Below are 22,931 nucleotides of genomic sequence, written 5' to 3'. Positions count from 1 at the left end.
AACTGGCAGGGGGAGGAGGACCCACTTAGCAGTAAGAAGAAGAATAAATAACAGTGAGCCAAGTTAGTGCAGGTTGAGCCTCCAGCCTCCAACTCCTGGCCTTTCGCACATCAAACATGGAACACATTAAGATTGTCCCACATTCCCCGCCGTACCCACAAGCACCGTCACCTGGCCCACTGACTGCTGGAACCCTACATCCCGAGAACAGCAGAGGAGAGACAGTATTAATGCAATATATATATATATATATACATACACACACACACACACACACACACACACACACACACACACACACACACACACACACACACACACACACACACACACACACACACACACACACAGCAGCTGAGACATCCCAGGTAGTTACACATGCGCACACACGCACAGAAAACGGGCTGATTCTGCGAGGAAGGTTGGTTTCTGACATCATTATCTGCCCATTTCTTGCATCCTGGAGACAGGAGTCTGTTGCCCTGGGGGAGAGAAAACCTCTCTGGAACTCTGAAGATCTGAAGATCTAACCCTGATCAACCTTCAAGCTCAGCATTCACAACTGCTGATGATCCAGAGTTATGAGTTCTGTCTCCTAGTTCACCAGGTTTCTCAGCTCTGCTGCTACCTCCCTTAACCTGGGTCCCCTACAGCCTGCGTCTCCTCCCATAACCACCTCTACACCCCCTACACCTCCCATAACCACCTCAACACCCCCTACACCCTCAACACCACCTCCCATAACCACCTCAACACCACCTCCCATAACCACCTCAACACCACCTCCCATAACCACCTCTACAACACCTCAACACCCTCTACACCACCTCTACACCCCCTCCCATAACCACCTCAACACCCTCTACACCACCTCCCATAACCACCTCAACACCCTCTACACCACCTCCCATAACCACCTCAACACCCTCTACACCACCTCCCATAACCACCTCTACACCCTCTACACCACCTCCCATAACCACCTCAACACCCTCTACACCACCTCCCATAACCACCTCAACACCACCTCCCATAACCACCTCTACACCCCCTACACCACCTCAACACCCTCTACACCACCTCAACACCCCCTACACCACCTCAACACCACCTCCCATAACCACCTCAACACCCCCTACACCCTCAACACCACCTCCCATAACCACCTCTACAACACCTCAACACCCTCTACACCCCCTCCCATAACCACCTCACCCTCTACACCACCTCCCATAACCACCTCTACAACACCTCAACACCCTCTACACCCCCTCCCATAACCACCTCACCCTCTACACCACCTCCCATAACCACCTCACCCTCTACACCACCTCCCATAACCACCTCAACACCCTCTACACCACCTCCCATAACCACCTCTACACCACCACCCGCAAAACCGACCCTGGTCTCAAAGGAATTCCCCTGAATAAAGGACTAATAAAACATTCCACTTCCCATAAAAGATCCCCTTGCATTGGTCAACTCTGAGGAGCAGCACCAGGACCTGAGCAGCAGAGGCAGGTTCAATCCCAAGTGTGCACCGTTTAGCTGTGGTCATCGGGCCGGTCAACGTTTCTTCTAAACGGTGTGCGACGCGCTTTGAGCTGCGTTTTCTCTGATGTGGTGGGTGTGTGAACGAGGCTACCCAATCAGCAGTGACGTAGACCCGCTGGATTAAAGAGGAAGTCCGCAAAATGGCTCCAACACAACGCTCAACAGGGTGTTCAATGCACCACCGTTTCCGTTGACATTAACATTTTGCCTTGTTTAGTCGGGGTTGAATGTGGCAGGTTCTGCACCAGGATTCCTTCTGAGGTGATTCGACCAGCCCCTTGGACAGACCCCAGCACAAAACCCCACTACTGCACCTCTTCAGGCCAGGGGGGGGGGGGGCACTCCATTTCAGATCTGTCCAATCAAGAGGAGAGGGTGTAAGGACAAGGACAGGCTCATTAGGGGGACAACGACCAACCACTCTTTATTTCTGTCATTTTATTTTCTATAGACTTTTGTCAACCGTTTCCTGTTAAAAGACACTGTTCAAATCATGTGACTGGAGTCAAAAGTCAGCAACGATAAAAATCTAGAATTCAGTGTGCCAACATTTTTTTTTTTTTTTTTACAAAACAGAAATTTGGTTTTGAGAACACAAAAAAGGAGGAAAGAATGAAAACATGGATTACCGTTACAAACCTGCCATTATGCACACAGTAACACAAGTCATGTCACAGCCAGGAAACGGGATACATCATTTATTCACAATTTACAAAACAAAATCTCTTTTTGCTACAACACCACCATCAGCAATCCAATAGAACCACCCAGACACATTGTTTTAGTTGAAATCAACCGGAAAAACCTCAACAGAAGGGTGTGAATGGACCAGGGGAGGAACCAGAGTCGGAGAGGGCGTGGTCCTCCTCCCTGCTCGGGAAAGTTCATTTAAAAAGCTGCTCCGGCCCACGCCGGGAGATCAGTTAAAAAGCCGTACGAGTAGCTGCACTAGTGATCTACAATAAGTGCTTGTCAATCCATTTCATCATAAAAAAACACATCATTGTGACATTTCAGGAGAGGAGAGAGAGAGCAAACACATTGGCCTGGTGAGGACGCCTCGCTCTGGGAGGGCCTCTGATTGGTGCTGGTGCGCTCGACCTTACAAAGCCACGCCTCCAGCTCAGACCACAACTGACATCCCTGCCCTTCTCTCCACCTACACACCTGGGCAGAACTGACCCTGGGAGGACACACACCTGGGCAGAACTGACCCTGGGAGGACACACACCTGGGCAGAACTGACCCTGGGAGGACACACACCTGGGCAGAACTGACCCTGGGAGGACACACACCTGGGCAGAACTGACCCTGGGAGGACACACACCTGGGCAGAACTGACCCTGGGAGGTAGGACACACACCTGGGCAGAACTGACCCTGGGAGGACACACACCTGGGCAGAACTGACCCTGGGAGGACACACACCTGGGCAGTTCTGACCCTGGGAGGACACACACCTGGGCAGAACTGACCCTGGGAGGACACACACCTGGGCAGTTCTGACCCTGGGAGGACACACACCTGGGCAGAACTGACCCTAGGTGCCAGCCTGGACTGTAGAGCCTGGAGGGCAGGTGTGCCAGCGGTGAGCCATGTGGCAGAATGCATGGAATGGCACTAGACGGGACAGAAGGATGCAGCTGAGGTCTAGCAAATGGACAGAAGATAAAACACATCAAAATGAAACAAAGTTCTTACAGAGAAATCGCCTGAGTTGAGGAGTCAGTTGGCTCTAGATATACAACTACGATACACTAGACTGGACTGGGGCGTGGGTGAGGGGCCCGTGGCCCCGGGGGGGGGGGCTCAGTAAGGACCTCGGCATGATCAGCGTCCTCAGGGCCCCCCCCCCCCCCCCGCCCTGCCCCCAGAGGACTAGCAAGATGAAACCACGGAAACAAACAGGATTGGAGGAAGCGTAGAGACGTCTGTAAAGGTTCAGCTGATAAAACGATCAAGAAAAAAAAAGAAAAAAACAAGCCCGTACAAAACAGTCGCATCACCACGACTAGTCCACCTCACCATGACTAGTCCACCTCACCATGACTAGTCCACCTCACCATGACTAGTCCACCTCAGCATGACTAGTCCACCTCAGCATGACTAGTCCACCTCAGCATGACTAGTCCACCTCAGCATGACTAGTCCACCTCACCATGACTAGTCCACCTCACCATGACTAGTCCACCTCACCATGACTAGTCCACCTCAGCATGACTAGTCCACCTCAGCATGACTAGTCCACCTCACCATGACTAGTCCACCTCACCATGACTAGTCCACCTCACCATGACTAGTCCACCTCACCATGACTAGTCCACATCACCATGACTAGTCCACCTCAGCATGACTAGTCCACCTCACCATGACCTTGACTAGTCCACATCACCATGACTAGTCCACCTCACCATGACTAGTCCACGTTACCACGACTAGTCCACATCACAACGACTAGTCCACCTCACCATGACCATGACTAGTCCACATCACCATGACTAGTCCACGTTACCACGACTAGTCCACATCACAACGACTAGTCCACCTCACCATGACTTGTCCACCTCACCACGACTAGTCCACCTTACCATGACTAGTCCACATCACCATGACTAGTCCACATCACCATGACTAGTCCACGTCACCATGACTAGTCCACATCACCATGACTAGTCCACATCACCATGACTAGTCCACATCACCATGACTAGCCAACATAGCCATAAAGAAGTGAGAAGAGGGAAAGAAAGATGGAGTCCGATACGAGCTGGTCATGATTTAAAAACAACAACAACAACAAGCCCCTGGGCGTTCAGACGGAGTCTGTGGTTAAAACCCTGGCGTGGAGGAGGAGTCTGTGGGGGCGTGGCCGGCCGACTGACCCGCCACGTTGGCAGTGCATCGGAGAGGCAGCGCGTGTCACGTGACGCCGGCAGCACACGCATGACGGGCGGCGTGACGACATTAGCTAGAACCCCGCGGTCTTCTGGGAGACGCCGCGTTCCGCCTTTACAAAAGTGGTTGACCAGGAAAAAACGGAACCTCCAGTGCAAAGTTTAACAGCGGGAAAAAACCTGAAAGGACACCTTATTGTTTTGAATCTGGTTTTGTACAAGCTGGTCGTTTTAACATTTCTCTATTACTTTAAACACGTTTTAAAATGGATACAAATTTAGTCAAGTCTTAATTAAATTTACAATACAATCGTAGTTGGTTTTTAGTTTTTCTTCCAGATGAGAGCGTTTGGCGGCAGGTCTGGGTTAGGCTGGCCTGGTCTGGGTTCGGCTGGCCTGGTCCGGGAAAGCTTGGTCTGGCCTGGCCTGGTCCGTCGGAGTGTCCAGGTGAGCTAGCAGGCCTGCTGGTAGGTGTTGTGGTGAGGTCTAGCTGCCTGGTCTAACCTGTGTCTACGGTGGCCTGCAGGTGACGCCTCTCTTCCTGTGGACGACCCACTGGTCAAGTCTCTCCCGATGCCAGAACCCCCCTCATCCCCCCACCTCCATCAGCGGGCAGGTCAGAGGTCAAGAGTCCTGACCGCAGAGTGAAACTATACAACATAGTAATTGTGCCCAGTAAAACGGCCGTCTAGACGACCTGGCTAAGATTGAGGCGAGCAGCTGGCTCCTGTTAAAAACTCTGGTGAGTGGACGGGAGGGGGGGTCTGGGCGGAGGAGGGGGGGCTCTGGGGGGGCGGGGTGTTGAGACAGACGCCACTCCTCCTGGTTGTCTTCAGGTCTCTACAGAGCGTGCGTGAGTGTGTGTGTGTGGTCATTTGCCGTTTCTTCCTCTTCTTGGTCGACCTAGCGGGAGAAGGTGTTGACGCCGGGGCGCGGAGCCGGGCCGGCGCCCTCTGGTGGCGGGCGGGGGGGACTACCTGCGCGAGGGCAGGTGCAGGCCGTTGAGGGGGGCGGGGGGCGGGGCCAGGAGCAGCTCCAGCTGGGCGAACAGGGAGAAGTGGTCAGAGGGGATGTGGGGGTGCGGGCAGCCGCTCACATTGTTCTCGTGGAGCCAGTGAGGGTCCAGTGGGCCCAACACACCCAGAACATTCAGACTGGGCTGGGAGTAGAAGATGTAGTCGATGATGCCCTGAGGAAGGACAGAGAACAACGGTCAGACGGACGCATCGCTGCGCTGGAGAACACCTGCCCAGATTCCTCCCTCCTCCTCGCGCTCTGTGCATGTGTGTGTGTGTGTGCCTGTGTGTGCATGTGTGCTAGAGATGCGAATATTGCGGATATATCTGTGACATCTGCGGATATCCGCGTCCGCGGGTGGGTGGGCCAATAAAAATCAACATTGTGATTTATTTCGGGTGGATTGCGGGTGGATTTGTCAGTTATATTCGTATTTAATAACTACTATAATTATATATATTATATTATAACTGGGAGAAAGCGCGAGACCTGCCAGCAGATCACTCTAACACCCTCGACCACTTCGTCAACCGAGATCCTGCGAAAGCGAGCCTATAATCTTTAAATTGTAAGTCAAGAAAATGCGCCTATATGAAAAGCAAATGAGCACGAACGGCTGGACATAATTTAAATGTAAATACAGTAACTTCATGTTTGGCGGGTTGGGTGCGGGTCTCTACATTTTAGAATATAATTCCGTCGGGTGGGTGGCGGGTGGATGGTTGATGAGTGCACGAGGATTCGGGTGCGCTCAAACTCCATCCGCGCATCTCTAGTGTGTGCGCGAGGCTCACCTTGAAGTCGAAGGTGTAGTTGGTGTGGGGCATCATGCCGTTCTCGTAGGCGCTCTTCAGCTGGAAGCCGTGGGTGATGCGGCTGCTGGAGGTGCCGTTCTTGCCGTTGCAGTTGAAGTTGGTGAGGCTGTCGATGTAGCGCAGCTCCTTGAAGTCCTTGTGGGTGCTGTCCACCCCGCCCGTGCTCAGGTACTCCACCACGCCTGGGGGGGGGGGGAGGGGGCACACACACACGCTACATGTATACGTACACGCATAGTAGGGCATTGTCAGAAAAGTCGACTTGTCGACGTCAGTAGCACAAGTCGACTCCGCCGGGGAGGTGCGAGTCGTGTTTTTCCCCCTCTCTCTCCCTCTCCGTTTCTCTCTCTCCCTCTGCTTCTCTCTCCCTCTGCTTCTCTCTGATACACGCTAACTATGTTGCTGCATGCTGCTGATGCTATTATGTAGTATGTGGAGCGCGGAGATTCAACTGACAGGGAGAGACTATGCTGGCTAGTCATATCGGAGCTAACAAGACAACTAGCAGCTTAAATGACCTTCTGATGATGACAGCGGCAACGTTCCTCACAAGTGTTTGCTTAGTTAGCTACGTTCACAATACCACATGTGGACAAGTAGCGACGATTGTCTGCTCAGTTCGCAAATTCATTTTGTGAAAGTGATAGCGACGTTCGTCAGGTTTGTCTTCTCAGTTAGTAAATCCATACTGGCCATAATTACTCCTCCTTCGTGAGCTACGCACACATTGCTGACTTACTTCAGGCCATTATGTTATGGTGTTTTGTTGTTGTTTTCTGTATCTATGTAGGCTAGGCTATTCCTCCGCTGTGTACGTGTGATGACGTCATCACACGACTTGTCGACTCGACTTTGACTTTATTGATGGATACGTCGACCTGAAAAAATCTGAAGTCGTATAGCATCCACACACGCACGCACACACGCGCACACACACGCCGCTCACCTGAGTCTGGGAGGGAGTTGAGGTCGGCGCACAGCACCAGGGGGACGGCGTTGGTCTCCCCGGAGATGGAGGAGAGCTTGAGGGAGCGCGTGGCCTTGTCCACGATGTTCTTCACCTCCGACAGGAACATCATGGTCTGGACCAGCTTCACGTCCGAGTACTCCGGGTCCCAGTGCATGTGGGCGTTGGCCACCAGGAGGAGCTGCTTCTCCATGCCGTGGAGGGACTTCCCCGCTGGGGAGAGAGAGAGAGGAGGAGAGAGGGATGGACAGAGAGAGAGAGGGATGGAGGAAGGAGAGAGAGGGAAGGACAGAGAGAGGGATGGAGGGAGGAGAGAGAGGGATGGAGGAAGGAGAGAGAGAGAGAGAGAGAGAGAGAGAGAGGGATGGAGGAAGGAGAGAGAGGGGGATGAAGGAAGGAGAAGGAGAGAGGGATGGAGGAAGGAGAGAGAGAGGGATGGAGGAAGGAGAGAGAGAGGGATGGAGGAAGGAGAGAGAGAAGGAAGGAACCAGGAGGAGAGAGATAGGGGGAGGCGGAGGGAGGGAAGGAAGGAGGGTTGGAGAGGTGAAGGAGAGATGACGAGTAGTGGTCAGATCTCTGCTGGGGAGGTGTGAGGGGACGATCCATCACAGAGAGATCAAAACAAATAGACAGTCTGGCCCCACCATTTTCATGCAGACAGACAGACAGTGTGTGTGTGTGTGTGTGTGTGTGTGTGGTGTTCCCCTCTGGCGCTCACCAGACTGCTCCATCATCTCCTTGCGGACCTCGAGAAGGACAGCCACCCCGATGTTGTCCTTGGTCATGACCCTGTTGAGCATGGCCTCCGAGCCCTCGGAGTTGGCCATGGCCAGCTGGTTGAACTCCACCGTGTGTTTCTGGACCAGGCCGAACCTGAAGACGGAGAAGGGGTCCGTTAACACAGATTAACACTCACCTGTGTGTGTGTGTGTGTGTGTGTGTGTGTGTGTGGAGCAAATAGGGCTGCACCCGACCCAATGTTGTGAGTCGAATCAGATTCACCTGCTGAAACCAGAGATTCAACGACCCCACCCATGTCTAAGATGAGTGCACAGCACAATAACAGACGTCTGTTGTTCTTGCTAGGCATGAATCATCGAGCCCACATTGTCCGTCTTCAGATGCCTTGAGATGCCCCCATGTTTTTGTGCGGTGTTTCCCGTAGCCTACATTAAGTTGGGTGACCTGTCGATCGTCTCCTCACCTGCACATTGAAAGCGTGTGAAGAGGCTCATGCGTTGGGCAGCGGTCACTAGGACATGTTTTGACCTTCACTAAAGCATGTTTGTAGATGTTAGAGCTCAATCTGTCTATGGGGAAAATATTGCATCTTAGTTAAAACAGTACAAGAAGATTGATCTAGGAAAGCAGTTGTGTTGTGATATTCCATTTGACTTCCATTTTGATTTCCCTCCGCAATATCAGTCTCAAGTCTCCGTTTACTGCACAATAAACAGCCATAGTAATAGCCTAGGACTAAAACTAATGATTGTCCTGTCCTATATGGACCACAAGGCAGGTGAGTGGTCTTAGCCCACCAGCGCATCTTGACAGTGGAGTAAAAAAACTGCTTGACTTCAAGAATCTCAGTAGACTTGAGGGTCTCCGACTCATGATCAGGCTCGTCCACTTTCAGGCCTAGTAGCCCGGTCAGTCAAGTTTGTTGGTCACATGCTACATCACACAAGTGTGTGTGTGTGCGTGTGTCCGTGTGTTTGAGCGTGCGCGTGTGTTTGTGTGTGTCCGTGTGTGTGTGTGTGTCCATGCGTGCGTGTGTGTACACGTGTGTGTGTGTGTGTGTTAGGGATGCTCCGATCGGAACTTTTTGGGCCGATACCGATCACCGATTATTTTCCTCAGGATCGTCCGATAGCAATTTATAAAAGAACACACACACGAAACAACTTCTCCTCTGAGAATGGTCTTACCCATATTATTGTATTGATATGATGACACTGTCTTTGCTTGCATAGATTTAGATTAAGGTTGCCCATTATTATCACTTATTAACTGATGAATAGGCCCTCCAAATATCATTCTGTATATATCAGATTCAGTAGACTTCATACTTCAGTATACAGTAGGCCTATAACATTCAGACCAATGCCAAGTGAGTAAAAAGTAGTGTTTTTTGTTGTGTAATTGTTTTCTGTGACTTTTATTTTGGAATTCCTTGAAAGAAAGCTACCGGACATGAGTATCTGCTTGAACTAGTAGAGTCCTCTATCCTAATTTTAAACCGCAAAAATATCCAAACCACAGCTGATTAGTTATTAGATTCCGTTAACAAGTGATTAGCAGCAGCAGCTTTGGAGATATTTGGGCTGTATGAGGAGATCCTGGGAGAAAATCTGCGCAGTTGGAATGGATGTTTGACGCTGTTGACATGACGTTATTCAACTGGAGATCAAGCAACGTTACATCCAACAGGATCTGTATTTACACCCTCGTCTGCTGTGGTTAGAGTCACTATTTCACGTTTCACTGAATTGAACCACTACTCTATAACATTTAGCTTGTAGCATCCAAGTTTGTACTTAAATCCATGCCAAGCTAACCAGTTAGAAGACTTAAAAGATCGGCTGTTGCGATCGGCCAATTTGACGACCGCCGATCGAGTCGTTTGGAGTGAAAACCGGCCGATTTAAATCGGTGGCCGATCGATCGGAGCATCCCTAGTGTGTGTGTGTGTGTCCGTGTGTGTGCGCTCCTCACTTGTCGGTCTTGTAGAAGACAGCGCAGCCGTCGACGTGCTTGCGGTCAGACTCAGACATGGTCCTGGCGCGGGACTTGGCGCTGAAGAAGCCCTCGTAGCCCTGCTCCTTCAGCTCCGGCAGGAAGAAGCTGTAGTACTGCTCCGTCTCCACTTCCTGTTCACAGACGTCAGAAAAAAAGATTGTGTGTGTGAGTGCACAGGTGTGTCTGTGTGTGTGTGTATGGGAGTGAGTAGCTGAGTGAGTGTGTGTATGTCTCTCCCCTGGTATGCATGTGAGTGTGTGTGTATGTATGAGTGTGTGTAACTGCGTGAGTGTGTGTACCTGCGTGAGTGAGTGTTTGTGTGTGTGTGTGTGTGAGTGAGTGTGTGTGTGTAACTGTGTGAGTGAGTGTGTGTGTGTAACTGTGTGAGTGTGTGTGAGAGTGTGTGTACCTGCAGACTGATGATGTCAGCGTTGCAGCCCATGATCTCCTGCATGATGGACTTCTTCCTGTAGTCCCAGTTGAGCGCCCAGGAGGGGCAGTATCCGTACAGCTGCCGCGTGGCGTACTTATCACACAGCACGTTATAGCACATTACAGAGAACAGCGCTGGGGAGGACGAGGACGAGGACACACACACACACACACACACACACACACACACACACACACACACACACACACACACACACACACACACACACACACACACACACACACACACACACACACACACACACACACACACACACACACACACACACACACACACACACGGACACCCACACACATTACGGAGAGAGAAAAAAGAGAGAGGGAGAGAAGAGAGGAAACGTAGAGGTGTGTGTGTGTGTGTGTGTGTGTGTGTGTCTACCTGCTGGTCGTGTGTGGTCGGGCTCCTGTAGGACCACCCAGGAGCGTTGAGGGGGCTGCTCTGGAGAGACTGAGGAGCACAGGAGAGAGAAAGCCTCATACACTGGACAGGCACGCGCGCACGCACACACGCGAGCACACACACACACACACACACACAGACACAGACACAGTCTCACACACAATCACAGTCTCACACACAATCACAGTCTCACACACAATCACAGTCTCACACACACACACACACACACACACACACACACACACACACACACACACACACACACACACACACACACACACACACACCTCTCTTGGTGCCGGCCAGGTTGTCCAGCAGGTAGTTGAGGAGGCGTCGGGTGCCGTCGGGCTCCTGGTGCAGACTCATGATCTCCTGGGCCAGGGGGTTTCCTGGGGAGCAGGGCACAGCCAGCATCCTGGAGTTAGGGTTTGGAACCAGGCCAGAGACACAGCCACAACCACAACACAGCTTCTGTGTGTATGTGTGTGTGTGTATCTGTGTGTTTGTGTGTGTGGTCCAGACACCAGCCCTATCTGGCTCTCTGGTTGGCCCAGTCTAGAAACCCCATCTAGCATTGGGATCTGTGATAGGCTAAGTGGACATTTCTAGCTTGTTATTCGTCAGCTATCCTTTAGGCCTGTCCTATGCTGAATTGAGAAGAGAGGCAAGAGTGAGTGAGTAAGTGAGTGAGCGAGAGAGAAGCAACGAACCAATCAAACCCGAGTCATCTACACGCGTATCACAGCGCAGACATGTAGGATCCAGACCTCCCGGCCAGCAGCGGCGCAGGTCCACCCGGGGCCACACTCACCTTTGAGGCCCAGCGTCTGCAGCTGGAACAGCTTGCCCAGCTCGTACGGTAGCATCCTCAGCTGGTTGTTGTTGAGAAGTAGTTCCCTGTGGGGTACAGCAGGAAGAAAGGCTGGGCTCAGACTCGGGGAGGGGGACACAGAGCACCAGCACTTTTGAACCTCAATGTACCATTGTGACAACCATGTAAACCAACAGGACCCCCCCCCCCTCCTCCTCCTCCCTCTTCACTGTCACAGTCTACGGATAGAGGCACCGACAGCAGCCAATCAAATGCTTCCGTCTCTGTATCCCATTCTTCTGAGGTGAGCGGGAGGTGCATGCTGGGAGTCGTAGTGTCTGACCTGAGAGCCACCATGTTGCCCAGCTCGGCGGGCAGGCTGCGGATCTTGTTGGAGGAGAGGTCCAGGTACACCAGGTTGTGCAGCTTGGCGATGTCGGGGGGGACGCGGGACAGGGAGTTGTCGCTGATGTGGAGCGCCGTCAGGTGTGTCAGCGACCAGAGCGCCGTACTCAAACTCCTCACCTTGCCTGCAGGGGGCGGGGGGGGAGGGGGGCAGGGAGGGAGAGAGGGGGGGGGGCAGGGGAGGAGTTAGAAATGGTCCTATCCCCTAAGGGTCTACAGACTGTTACTGTATCATCAGCACATCGCTCATGTTTCTGGAGCCTGTATTGTGCGAACCCCCCCCCCCACACACACACACACACACGCACACACAACCCCCAACCAAACCTCACCACTGATTTCAAGCTCAGCCCAGTAAGACTTCTTCCCATTGGCTGCCTCCTCGGAAGACATTATTGTGTACATCCGCCTGGGGTCAGGCGGGTCATATTTCTCCTTGGGCATTCCTGGAACACTGGAAATCACACAGAAATTCAAGATCTACATTCTGGATATACTGGAAACCACACACACATTCAGCATGTACGTTCACCAAACAATGAAAACCACACACATTCAGCATCTATGTTCCTGGTACACTGCAAATTGCACGTACACACACACACACCAAAGTCGGTCATCCCTGAATAAACATCACTAGACTAGGCCAAGCCATGGCACAACTGGACATCTTATCAAATCAATTCAGAATCCAAGGTATTAATGTACACGCAACGGTATTCTATATGTAACATTTTAGCGTTGTCAGCCTACATGATTCAACTACAAGTTGTAGTTTTCAAGGCAGCTTTTAAGACTGACATCACACAGTGATTGCCAACTCGCCAACAACGATTTTGACCGCATGGCTGTTGCTTATCAACACTCGCAATAAAAACTCTTCCGCCACCCAGAAAACATAAGCTTGGGATTCGTATGCAAGTTGAAGAGTTGAAGTTTAGTTCAAGAGTAGCTGGTTATCCAAGTTAGCTAGTGACCAGCACGCTGTATCCATTCCGTGTGGTTAACTGCTTGCGTGTGTAGGAATGGCAGTTTATGTAAAATGGAGAGCCGGGGTAGCTGGCTAGCTTTGGTGATGTAGCTATCTGGATATTGAATGGAAATGGTATCTAAACAGGTTCTATTCCTGAGTTTGTGAGCTAGCAAGGTAGCGTTAACGCTGACTATAGAGTAAAAGTTTCAAATAACGCTGGTTTGCTAGCTAGCACTACCACTGGAGCCTCGCGAAACAAGTCGCTGGCTATATATTAACGTTAGCTAGTTAGATAATACATTAAAAATACATTCACGAGCTAACGTTAGCTTGCTAGCTCACGGATAACCTTATATGCATGGATAGCTGGCTAGGCGATTTAACTTGCATCACCGATGATGACTGATCAGCCAGCTAACGTTAGCTAACATTTGCTAATGTAACAAAAAACAATGAAAGGAGAATAGCTAACAGTTAACTAGTTAACATTAGCTATTTTACTATGAAACCATCATCTTAGCTAGCTCACGTTAGGGCAGAATAAAATATTCAGTCCCTCATGGATTACCACGTTTTGTTAGCAGGTGATGAGCTAAACTGGTTAGCAAACAGTAGCTAGCAAGCTCCTACTAGCCAAGAAGCCGTGCGGCAAATCTTTTCATTGTTAGCAAGTTGGCTAGTCGTGCTAGCAGCTAGCTAGCTTTAGCTGGTTGGCTATCTACAGCAGCTAGCTAAATAAAGCTAGACAGTGTTAGCTAGCTCGGGTCTTTCAATGATCATCTGCAAATAAATAAAAAATGTTTAGCTCTCATTCGTAGCCACACATTGATGTTCCATGGTTTACCTGTACGATCATACCAGTCGGCGGTGCAAGTGCGTGTTTCCTTTGTTACTTCCTAGCAAGCTAATTCACTCCAGTAGCAGCTGTTATCTAGCTATCCTCTCTGAAAGAAAACAAGAACCATGGCGTCTGACAGATTTCTGGCCTGTGATAACACCGCTCGCCGTGATTGGCTATTTCTGACCACAGTAGCGTGAGTCCGGCCTGCCTGCGTCTAGTAGGCTTTTTTTTTCTTGCCTTTTATTTTTTGTGGGCGTGCCCAATTAGATGTGGGTGACAGAAAGGATGAGAATCTAAACAAACACGTCATTCACTGTCTCTATCATCTAACCTTCAACTTGTATGGGAAGTCAAAGGCCATCCCAGTGGGAGTGAATGGGTTGGTAGGTATATTGATCAATCAAAGGGGCATGTTTGTCAGTCAAATGGGACATGTATGTCAGATCTAGAGACTTTCAATTCTGCAATTTCATAACAAATATGTGCCATAGAAAATATGGGGAGGGTGAGCAGCACTCATGATAGGAGCTGGATGGTTTCAAACGGTGGTTTGGGAGCTGGCCTACTGCTTGATTCATAACAGCGATTCTTATTTTTTTATTTTCCTCGAATCGTCTATTCATGTTTTATCGATTAGGGGACGAAAAGTGTTTTCATCGGTTGCATGCTGGGATAGTGTGAGGTCAGTGAGCAGCTACATGTGTCAAATACAAGGATGATTGACACGCTACCAAACCGCCACGGTCATGCCAAGTGTCCGTGTGCCAAAATGTGTCCGGGTGCTGTAATCGGAATATTGTTGCTATAGCAACGTGTCCAGCTGACATAATGACGTCATTCTGATGAGGTCACCTGGACATCTTTTGGCGAGCCTGACAGTGCCATCCTGATCGTGGTTCTCTCCACAGCTCAGTCTGGTAACACTCCCATTCAGATAGATTTCCCCCGGCCGGTTTGTGGAGCGGGTTTGATTTTGTACAGAGGAGCTCAGTGCTACGTCACACATTTTGTTGCTCTGATTCTTGGTGTTAGGTCTATCCAATTGCGTCCAGATAACATTCCTTGGAAATTGAATATGAACTGAGAATTTCCACCTTTGACATTTTTGGGAATTGGGTCTGGCGAAGCCAGGCTACTATTTGGCATGACAACACCATTCTCCACATAGCATGTTTGTTCCCCATCTGTTAGTATGTGTGGTGTGTGTGCTGTACGTTAGTGTGTGTGTTCTAATGGTAGCAATCAGTGGATAAAGCAGTTACACTGATGATTCCTGTAACATTAGCTATTTGGCTGCAATTGGTTCAACTTCTATTTCTGGACAAAAGTCGTTACCTGCTGTATGCACTTTCCTTTAGGTGGTGAAGTGAGTAGACGGTAATCTCTGATAATGTCCCGCGTGGGAATCCAATGCTCTGACCACTACTCTACTTGTGGAATTTAGGTTAGGAATAAAAAGGTTGGAGTGAAAGGATGAACATGTGGAGGTTTGAGGTATAGACCCATAAGGGTTCACCCACCAGGTCTTGAACCCCGGTCTCCCGGGTGGGAGTCCAATGCTCTGACCACTACTCTACTTGTGTAGTGGAGACATGCATTTTTTGTAGATATAGTTGGCTGTTGCCATATTTCAACATTTTATTACCTCCTCACAATAACGTGAGCGCGGCAGCAAGATGCCCCCCTTCTCCACAGAGGACTTCTACAAACTTCTGCAGAAGATTACAGTGCTGGAAACCAAAATGAACCGATTAGAAGTGAGCATGGAAGTCAATTGACTAACTGGGAATGACACCACCTTACCATGGATTCAAAATAATGGACAAGAGCATGCTAATACACGGCTAATTATCACCAACAAGACTACCAAGAAACAGGAGAGCTGTGTACCAGGTAATAAATCTACAAGTGGTAGTCCTCCCTGGAACTCTCTTGGTGCAAAACCTAAGAGTAAATCATTTCCCAGGGAAATGGGAGGATGGGTAACAGGCAGAGCCCCGCGCCTGGAGATTTGTGATGAGACTGGCTGGCCTGCATTATCATCCAGGCAGAGTGTCTCTTCAACCCCTGTCCTTAGTAGGACACAGCAGTGGACAGCTGCAAAAGGGAGAGCCAGCAACAAACCTCCCCGACAACCAAGTGTACAACTGGAGAACAAATTTGCCCCACTGTTGCAGGACCCTGCATCTCCATCTGATGACCTGGATCACATCTCCTCACACAGCAGGGTCAGGACTGAGAGTAAACCAGAAGGCTACAGGGAAAGCTACCGGCTGGGCCTCAAACTCTGATTGTGGGTGACTACTGTAGAAGATGTAAGAAGCATATGGAGTAAAAACACCAAAAATACTCTGCTTTCCCAAGGATATGGTCTCTGACATGACAAAGAATCTTGCATATCGAGGCTACACATCCAACTGTGAAAAACATCATAGTGCACGTAGGGACAAAAATGATGTTGTGAAACGGCAGTCTGAAGTTCTCAAGCAAGACTTTACGGATCTGTTGAACAGTCAGTTCTCTGAAAGCTGAGGTGTTTATCAGTGGTCCTCTACCACCAGTCAGGAGAGGGAATGAGAGATTCAGCAGAATGTTGGCACTGAACACATGGCTGTCAACTGCATGTACCATCCATTCAGTGCACTTCATTGAGAATTTCAACTTTTTCTGGGAGCGCAGACATCTTTTCAAGGCAAATCGACTCAACTTAAGTCAGGAATAAAACTGTTTACCTCCAACCTGTTCTACTTCCTGCATCATCCATCTGTTCCCTCTGCCAAGGACAAGAGACAAGAGGCACCAAGACAGGAGGTAGACATAACACAATATGGCAGAAACCTTGAAGAAGAGTTGCCTCGGCCCCTGCCTCAACAAAGTTTTGATTATAGGAGACATCCGAGCCAGGAGCAAGAATCTTCACACCCTGGGGTCACTGGCAATCGCCTATGAGGATCCACCCCTTCCACCCCCCCAAGAGGGGGCGCCTCTCACTCTCCCCCTGTCACTGGCACCCACCTGTGAGGATCCACCTCCCTCACCCCCCCCAGACCCCATATTACTAGGCCGACTGGAAAACTGGCTGAGAATTTCTGGCACAGTGCTAGACTGGTTTGAATCCTACTTGAAGGACAGGGACTACTTTGTGTCTACAGGCAATTACAAATCTGAGCTGACAAAAATGACCCGTGGAGTTCCCCAAGGCTCCATTCTGGCGCCTCTTCTGTTCAACATTTACATGCTCCCACTAGCTCAGATTATGGAAAACAACAAAATATGCTACCATGCAGACGACACACAAATATCACTGAACTTTCTTCAACTAAACAAAAATAAAACTGTTATTGTCTTTGGAATCAAAGAAGAACGATTAAAAGTCAGCGCTCAGCTCCAATCACTGCTAAAACCCACAAACGAAGCCAGAAATCTTGGTGTAGTCATGGACTCAGACTTGAATTTCAACAGTCACATTAAGACAATTACAAAGTCAGCCTACTATCACCTGAAGAATATATCAAGGATTAAAGGATTTATGTCTCAGCAGGACCTGGAAAAACATGTCCATGCGTTTATCTTCAGTAGACTCGACTACTTTAACGGTGTGTTTACAGGTCTCTCTAAAAAATCGATCAGACAGCTGCAGCTGATTCAGAACGCTGCTGCTCGAGTCCTCACACATCACTCCAGTTCTGAGGTCCTTACACTGGCTTCCTGTCTGTCAAAGAATTGACTTTAAAATACTGCTGTTGGTTTATAAAGCACTGAAGTTTAGGGCCAAAATATATTTCTGATCTGCTGCTACGTTATGAGCCATCCAGACCTCTCAGGTCGTCTGGCACAGGCCTGCTTTCTGTCCCCAGAGTTAAAACACATGGAGAAGCAGCGTTCAATTTTAATGCTCCACATATCTGGAAAAAACTTCCAGAAAACTGCAGGTCTGTTGCAACTCTCAGTTCTTTTAAATCAAGACTGAAGACTTTCCTTTTTGCCGCTGCCTATTAAATCAAATAATTATTCATTCATACACTGCACTGTAACTTTTATTCCTGTATTTTATTTTTCCTGCATTTTGTTTTAAATGACCTTTTGTACATTTTGTTTGAAGAAGACAATTGAATTCACCCTTGCAGACAAAAGTTACATTCTCTTTAAATCTTCTATTGAATGTAATTCATTGTCATCCACTGCCAGTATTCAGTCATGTACGTGTTGGTGGTGCCTGTCTAGGCTGTTAGGACAGTGTCCTGCCATCTAGCCCTCCAGGCCCCCAGGCCTATAGACACACCCCCCTAGCCCTCCAGGCCCCCAGGCCTATAGACACACACCCCTAGCCCTCCAGCCCCCAGGCCTATAGACACACACCCCTAGCCCTCCAGGCCCCCAGGCCTATAGACACACCCCCCTAGCCCTCCAGGCCCCCAGGCCTATAGACACACACCCCTAGCCCTCCAGGCCCCCAGGCCTATAGACACACCCCCCTAGCCCTCCAGGCCCCCAGGCCTATAGACACCCCCCCCCTAGCCCTCCAGGCCCCCAGGCCTATAGACACCCCCCCCCTAGCCCTCCAGGCCCCCAGGCCTATAGACACACCCCCCTAGCCCTCCAGGCCCCCAGGCCTATAGACACACCCCCCTAGCCCTCCAGGCCCCCAGGCCTATAGACACACCCCCCTAGCCCTCCAGGCCCCCAGGCCTATAGACACACACCCCTAGCCCTCCAGGCCCCCAGGCCTATAGACACACACCCCTTGCCCTCCAGGCCCCCAGGCCTATAGACACACACCCCTAGCCCTCCAGGCCCCCAGGCCTATAGACACACACCCCTAGCCCTCCAGGCCCCCAGGCCTATAGACACACACCCCTAGCCCTCCAGGCCCCCAGGCCTATAGACACACACCCCTAGCCCTACAGGCCCCCAGCCTTCCAGCCTCTGAAGCCACTCCTTCCTGGATAAACATGCTGTACCACCATTGGCCTGTCTGGGCCAGAAGAACACACTGCTAATCCTGCTGTTGATGCTCCTCAGAGGCTGCAATACATTATATTACCAGCAGAGGTCAGAGTCACCTCACAACTCCTGGAGAGAGAGAGAGAGAGAGAGAGAGAGAGAGAAAGAGAGAGAGAGAGAGAGAGAGAGAGAGAGAGAGAGAACTGTGAGTGAGTGAGTGAGTGAGTGTGTGTGTGTGTGTGAGAGAGAGAGAGAGAGAGAGAGAGAGAGAAATATATAGAAAGTCTTATCTCTCTGCTCACAAGAGGCTGTACTAGACTTGCTCCTGGCTAGGTGCTAACTGACACCAGTATGCTAGTGCTAGCCTTGCTCCTGGCTAGGTGCTAACTGATGCCAGTACGCTTGTGCTAGCCTTGCTCCTGGCTAGGGGCTAACTGATGCCAGAACGCTAGTGCTAGCCTCTGCTAGCTGAGACTATTCATCTCTATTGGAGCCTGCCCTGCCCTGTATGAACCCTGTCTGCGGTCCAGCCAGCAGCAGCTCCTGCAGTCAGAGACAGCAGCGTTGGCCCTGACCCTGTCCTGACCAGGGAGGGCCTGTCTCTACATCAGCAGCCTCTACCTCTGGAGGACTGACCCCAGGTAGACGCATCTGCAGCTTTGACCTCCTTAGGAGAAAGGGTAGGGAGATAGAGCAGAGTATAGACTTGTCTGTTTATGTGTGTGTTGGTGTGCGTGCGTGTGTGTGTGTGTGTGTTGGTGGGGGGGGGGGGGGGGTGCTTGTGCCTGCATGTGTGTACGTTCAGGGATCACCCTAGTGTGGTCAGGAGGCGCTGGGCCAGCGTGTTGCTGGTGTCAGCGGTGTGTCCGGCTTGGCTGAAGACATGGACAGAATGGACAGGTGTGAGGGGGAGAGACCACCTCGTAGAGGGAGCTCGGCATTAGGCTCATATATATTCCTGAGGCAATGCTGAGAACCTGTGACGATGTCCCCATGTTGTCTGACCCAGGCGGACATCTCTCTGGGGGCCACCATGGTCACTTACCCAGCTACATCTCATCTGGCTCTGGCTCAGCTGTTCTATCTCAATCTCAACTGTTCTAACTATACTCAGCTGTTCTATCTCAGCTGATCTAACTCTATATCAACTGTTCTAAGTATCTCAGCTGTTCTAAGTATCAGCTGTTCTAACTATCTCAGCTGTTCGAACTATCTCAGCTGTTCTATCTCAGCTGTTCTAACTATCTCAACTGTTCTAACTATCTCAGCTGTTCTAACTATCTCAGCTGTTCAAACTATCTCAGCTGCTCTAACTATCTCAGCTGTTCTTTCTTTATTAGAGCTGTGCTATGTCTGTCTCAGCTGTTCTATCTTGGCCCGTTGGTCCAGTCTGCGATGGACAGCCCCAAGGGGTTTGTGGATGAAATCAAGTCAGGATTTGGTGAGTTTTAATTTTCTTTGTGTAATTAGTCAACCATTATTCGAACATCTCATGAGATGAAAACTGTGTGTGTGTGTGTGTGTGTGTGTGTGTGTGTGTGTGTGTGTGTGTATGTGTGTGTGTGTCCAGACCCCCAGGCATGGTAGGCATGTGTGAGGGACCTATTGTGGCTGAGAACCAGGTGGTATCTCCCCTCACTGATGAGCTGGTGTTCAGGTGGTATCTCCCCTCACTGATGAGCTGGTGTTCAGGTGGTATCTCCCCTCACTGAGGAGCTGGTGTTCAGGTGGTATCAACCCTCACTGATGAGCTGGTGTTCAGGTGGTGTCTCCCCTCATTGATGAGCTGGTGTTCAGGTGGTATCTCCCCTCACTGATGAGCTGGTGTTCAGGTGGTATCTCCCCTCACTGAGGAGCTGGTGTTCAGGTGGTATCTCCCCTCACTGAGGAGCTGGTGTTCAGGGGATGCATGCGGCCGATGCTGGTGTTCTGCGCTGGACCTGCTGGACCCGCCACCGCCATCTTCATCGCACCACTCTTCTGTGATGGATGGATGGATGGATGGATGGATGGATGGATGGATGGATGGATGGATGGATGGATGGATGATGGACGGACGGACGGACGGACGGACGGACGGACGGACGGACGGACAGGCAGACAGGTAGACAGACAGACAGACAGACAGACAGGTAGACAGACAGACAGACAGACAGACAGACAGACAGACAGACAGACAGACAGACAGACAGACAGATAGACAGACAGGTAGACAGACAGGTAGACAGACAGATAGACAGACAGGTAGACAGACAGATAGACAGACAGGTAGACAGACAGATGGGTTGATATGAAAGACAAATGGCTGAGGTTGTCTTTATCTCATCGCAGCTCATTTCCACCACATCATTGAACAATGGCGCCTCCAACAGGACAGTCTGGGCATCACACCGCAGACTGCCGGTGAGCGGGTGAATGTCAGGACAGGTGAGAGGGTGAACAGTGGTCTTGGGTCGTCATGGTTACTGTGTGACCATCATCTCTGCTGCAGGTTTCCAGTTCTTGTACACATCTGTGTTTGGGACCTATACAGCCTTCCTGTTCATGAGAACAGCTGATTGTCACACACACGTATCTGTCCCTTCTCCAGGTCATGTGGTGGGCCACTTCTGTAACAGAATGGGTGTCCCTCCCGTGGACGAGGCCCTGCAGCGCCCCCCAGTGGCCTGCGCTGCTCTTCTCCTGCCAGCTGGGGGTGCTGTCGCTCCTGCTGCTCCTCCTCCCCCTGACCGACCCCGTCTCCGGTCCGGCACTGGTCTGCAGCCTGGCTCCACACGCTCCCTTCCCCCGCTCCCAACACCAGCCTCAACACACCGCTCATACTGCTGCGTGTCCACTGGCACTTGCTTGGTGTGTGTGTGTGTGTGTGTGTGTGTGTGTGTGTGTGTGTGTGCCGTGTCCAGTCTTGCGTGCGTTGCTGAGGGAAAGGCTGAATTGGAGGATGGCACTGCTGCAGTGTTATAAAACCGTTACAACTGCAGACATTTCCTGCTTGTGTGAAAGTATTTCCTGTCCTGCTGAAACCCTACTTCTGTCCAAGAGCACGAGCCCGGCCACACTGCCCCGGAGAGACAAGAACCTTCTGGAGAACCTTCCGGAAAAGAGCTGGTCAGATTCAGATAGAGTTGGCTGTTACAGTTTCCTACAGTGAGGGTTGGATTACATTTCAGTTGGGGTTCAGTCGGGGTCTAGGATGGGTTCAGTTTAGTTTAGAGGCTGGAGCGGAGGTCCTGAGAGGTCGGGGGGGTTGGAGGAGAGGGAAGAGCTTCGGTGAGTTTGGGGAGAGAGAGCTTGGAGGGGCGGGGGGCATGCTGGGAAGTTGGGGGGAGGCGGGGGCAGGGTAGGACAGGGGGGCTAGGGGGGGAAGTTTGGGAAGTTAGGGATGAGAAAGACTGTAAGACTGTAAGACTGTAAGGAAGGGGAGAGGAGGGGAGGAGATGATTGGGGGGCCACAACAGTAAACAAGTGTATATCTGTAGATCAGCTTAGGATGTCCCGATGAAGGGGGGGTGGGGGCGAGGCGGGGGTCCAGGAAACTCTCATTCCATTGTCCCCGAGAGACCTAGATAGACCAGTAGGAGTAATAGCAGGCAAGATCAATCACACTGTGTGTGTGTGTGTGTGTGTGTGTGTGTGTGTGTGTGTGTGTGTGTGTGTGTGTGTGTGTGTGTCATGGTCCAGATTAAGATGCCTCTGGGGTCCGGAGGGGGTCAGAGGTTAACAGAGAGGAAGGGTTCGGGGGTAGGAGTCTGGGAGGGGTAAAGGTCAGGTGTCTCAGGGGGTTGAGTACTGAGTGGCGGGGTGTGGAGGGGGTGTTGAGAGGTCAGGGGGTTAAAATAGGGGCAGGAGGAGGGCTTGGGGGGGGGCAGAGAGGGGATAGTGGGGGTAGGGTTAGGATCCAGGGTAGGGGGTTCAGAACTAGGTTAGGATCCAGGTTAAGGTAGCTCTGGGGTCCTAGAGGAGGGGGGGGGGTCCAGGTTAGGGCCCTTTAGGGGTCTAAGTCAGTCCATTAGACCATCAGGCCGAGAGAGGAAGTGGAGTTTGCCCAGTCTGAGGCTCTGATCTCAGTCAGTCTTTCATGCTGCTCTCCTCTTCTCTGGATCTCATCCTACTGTT

The 22,931-nt window shown here is 50.9% G+C and overlaps 1 protein-coding gene across 1 annotated transcript; it reads right to left on the bottom strand.

The window, feature by feature from the left end:
- Nucleotides 1-3,016: 3,016 nt before the first annotated feature.
- On the bottom strand, nt 3,017-12,510 carry cnot6a (CCR4-NOT transcription complex, subunit 6a). The gene is made up of 11 exons (XM_084442388.1): nt 12,390-12,510; nt 11,996-12,182; nt 11,653-11,738; nt 11,129-11,230; nt 10,821-10,889; nt 10,398-10,555; nt 9,965-10,119; nt 7,968-8,122; nt 7,229-7,462; nt 6,262-6,464; nt 3,017-5,639 (listed from the first exon to the last, which is right to left on the bottom strand). The coding sequence occupies exons 1-11, from the start codon at nt 12,499-12,501 to the stop codon at nt 5,424-5,426; spliced, it is 1,677 nt and encodes a 558-aa protein (XP_084298514.1). The 5' UTR covers nt 12,502-12,510; the 3' UTR covers nt 3,017-5,423.
- Between the last annotated feature and the right edge of the window lie 10,421 nt (nt 12,511-22,931).

The sequence above is a fragment of the Borostomias antarcticus genome (assembly GCF_949987555.1).
Source record: "Borostomias antarcticus genome assembly, chromosome: 1".
In the NCBI taxonomy this organism is placed as follows: Eukaryota; Metazoa; Chordata; class Actinopteri; order Stomiiformes; family Stomiidae; genus Borostomias; species Borostomias antarcticus.
Note: the sequence above shows the minus strand (reverse complement) of the source record. Positions and strands in the feature narration are given on the sequence as shown.

Coding starts and splice junctions, on each gene's coding strand:
- cnot6a (XM_084442388.1), bottom strand. CDS start 12,501: ATGCCCAAGGAGAAATATGACCCGCCTGACCCCAGGCGGATGTACACA. Junction 10,890..11,128: donor CCTGGCCGGCACCAAGAGAG/GTGTGTGTGTGT, acceptor TGTGCTCCTCAG/TCTCTCCAGAGCAGCCCCCT. Junction 6,465..7,228: donor CAACTCCCTCCCAGACTCAG/GTGAGCGGCGTG, acceptor CCCCCCCCCCAG/GCGTGGTGGAGTACCTGAGC.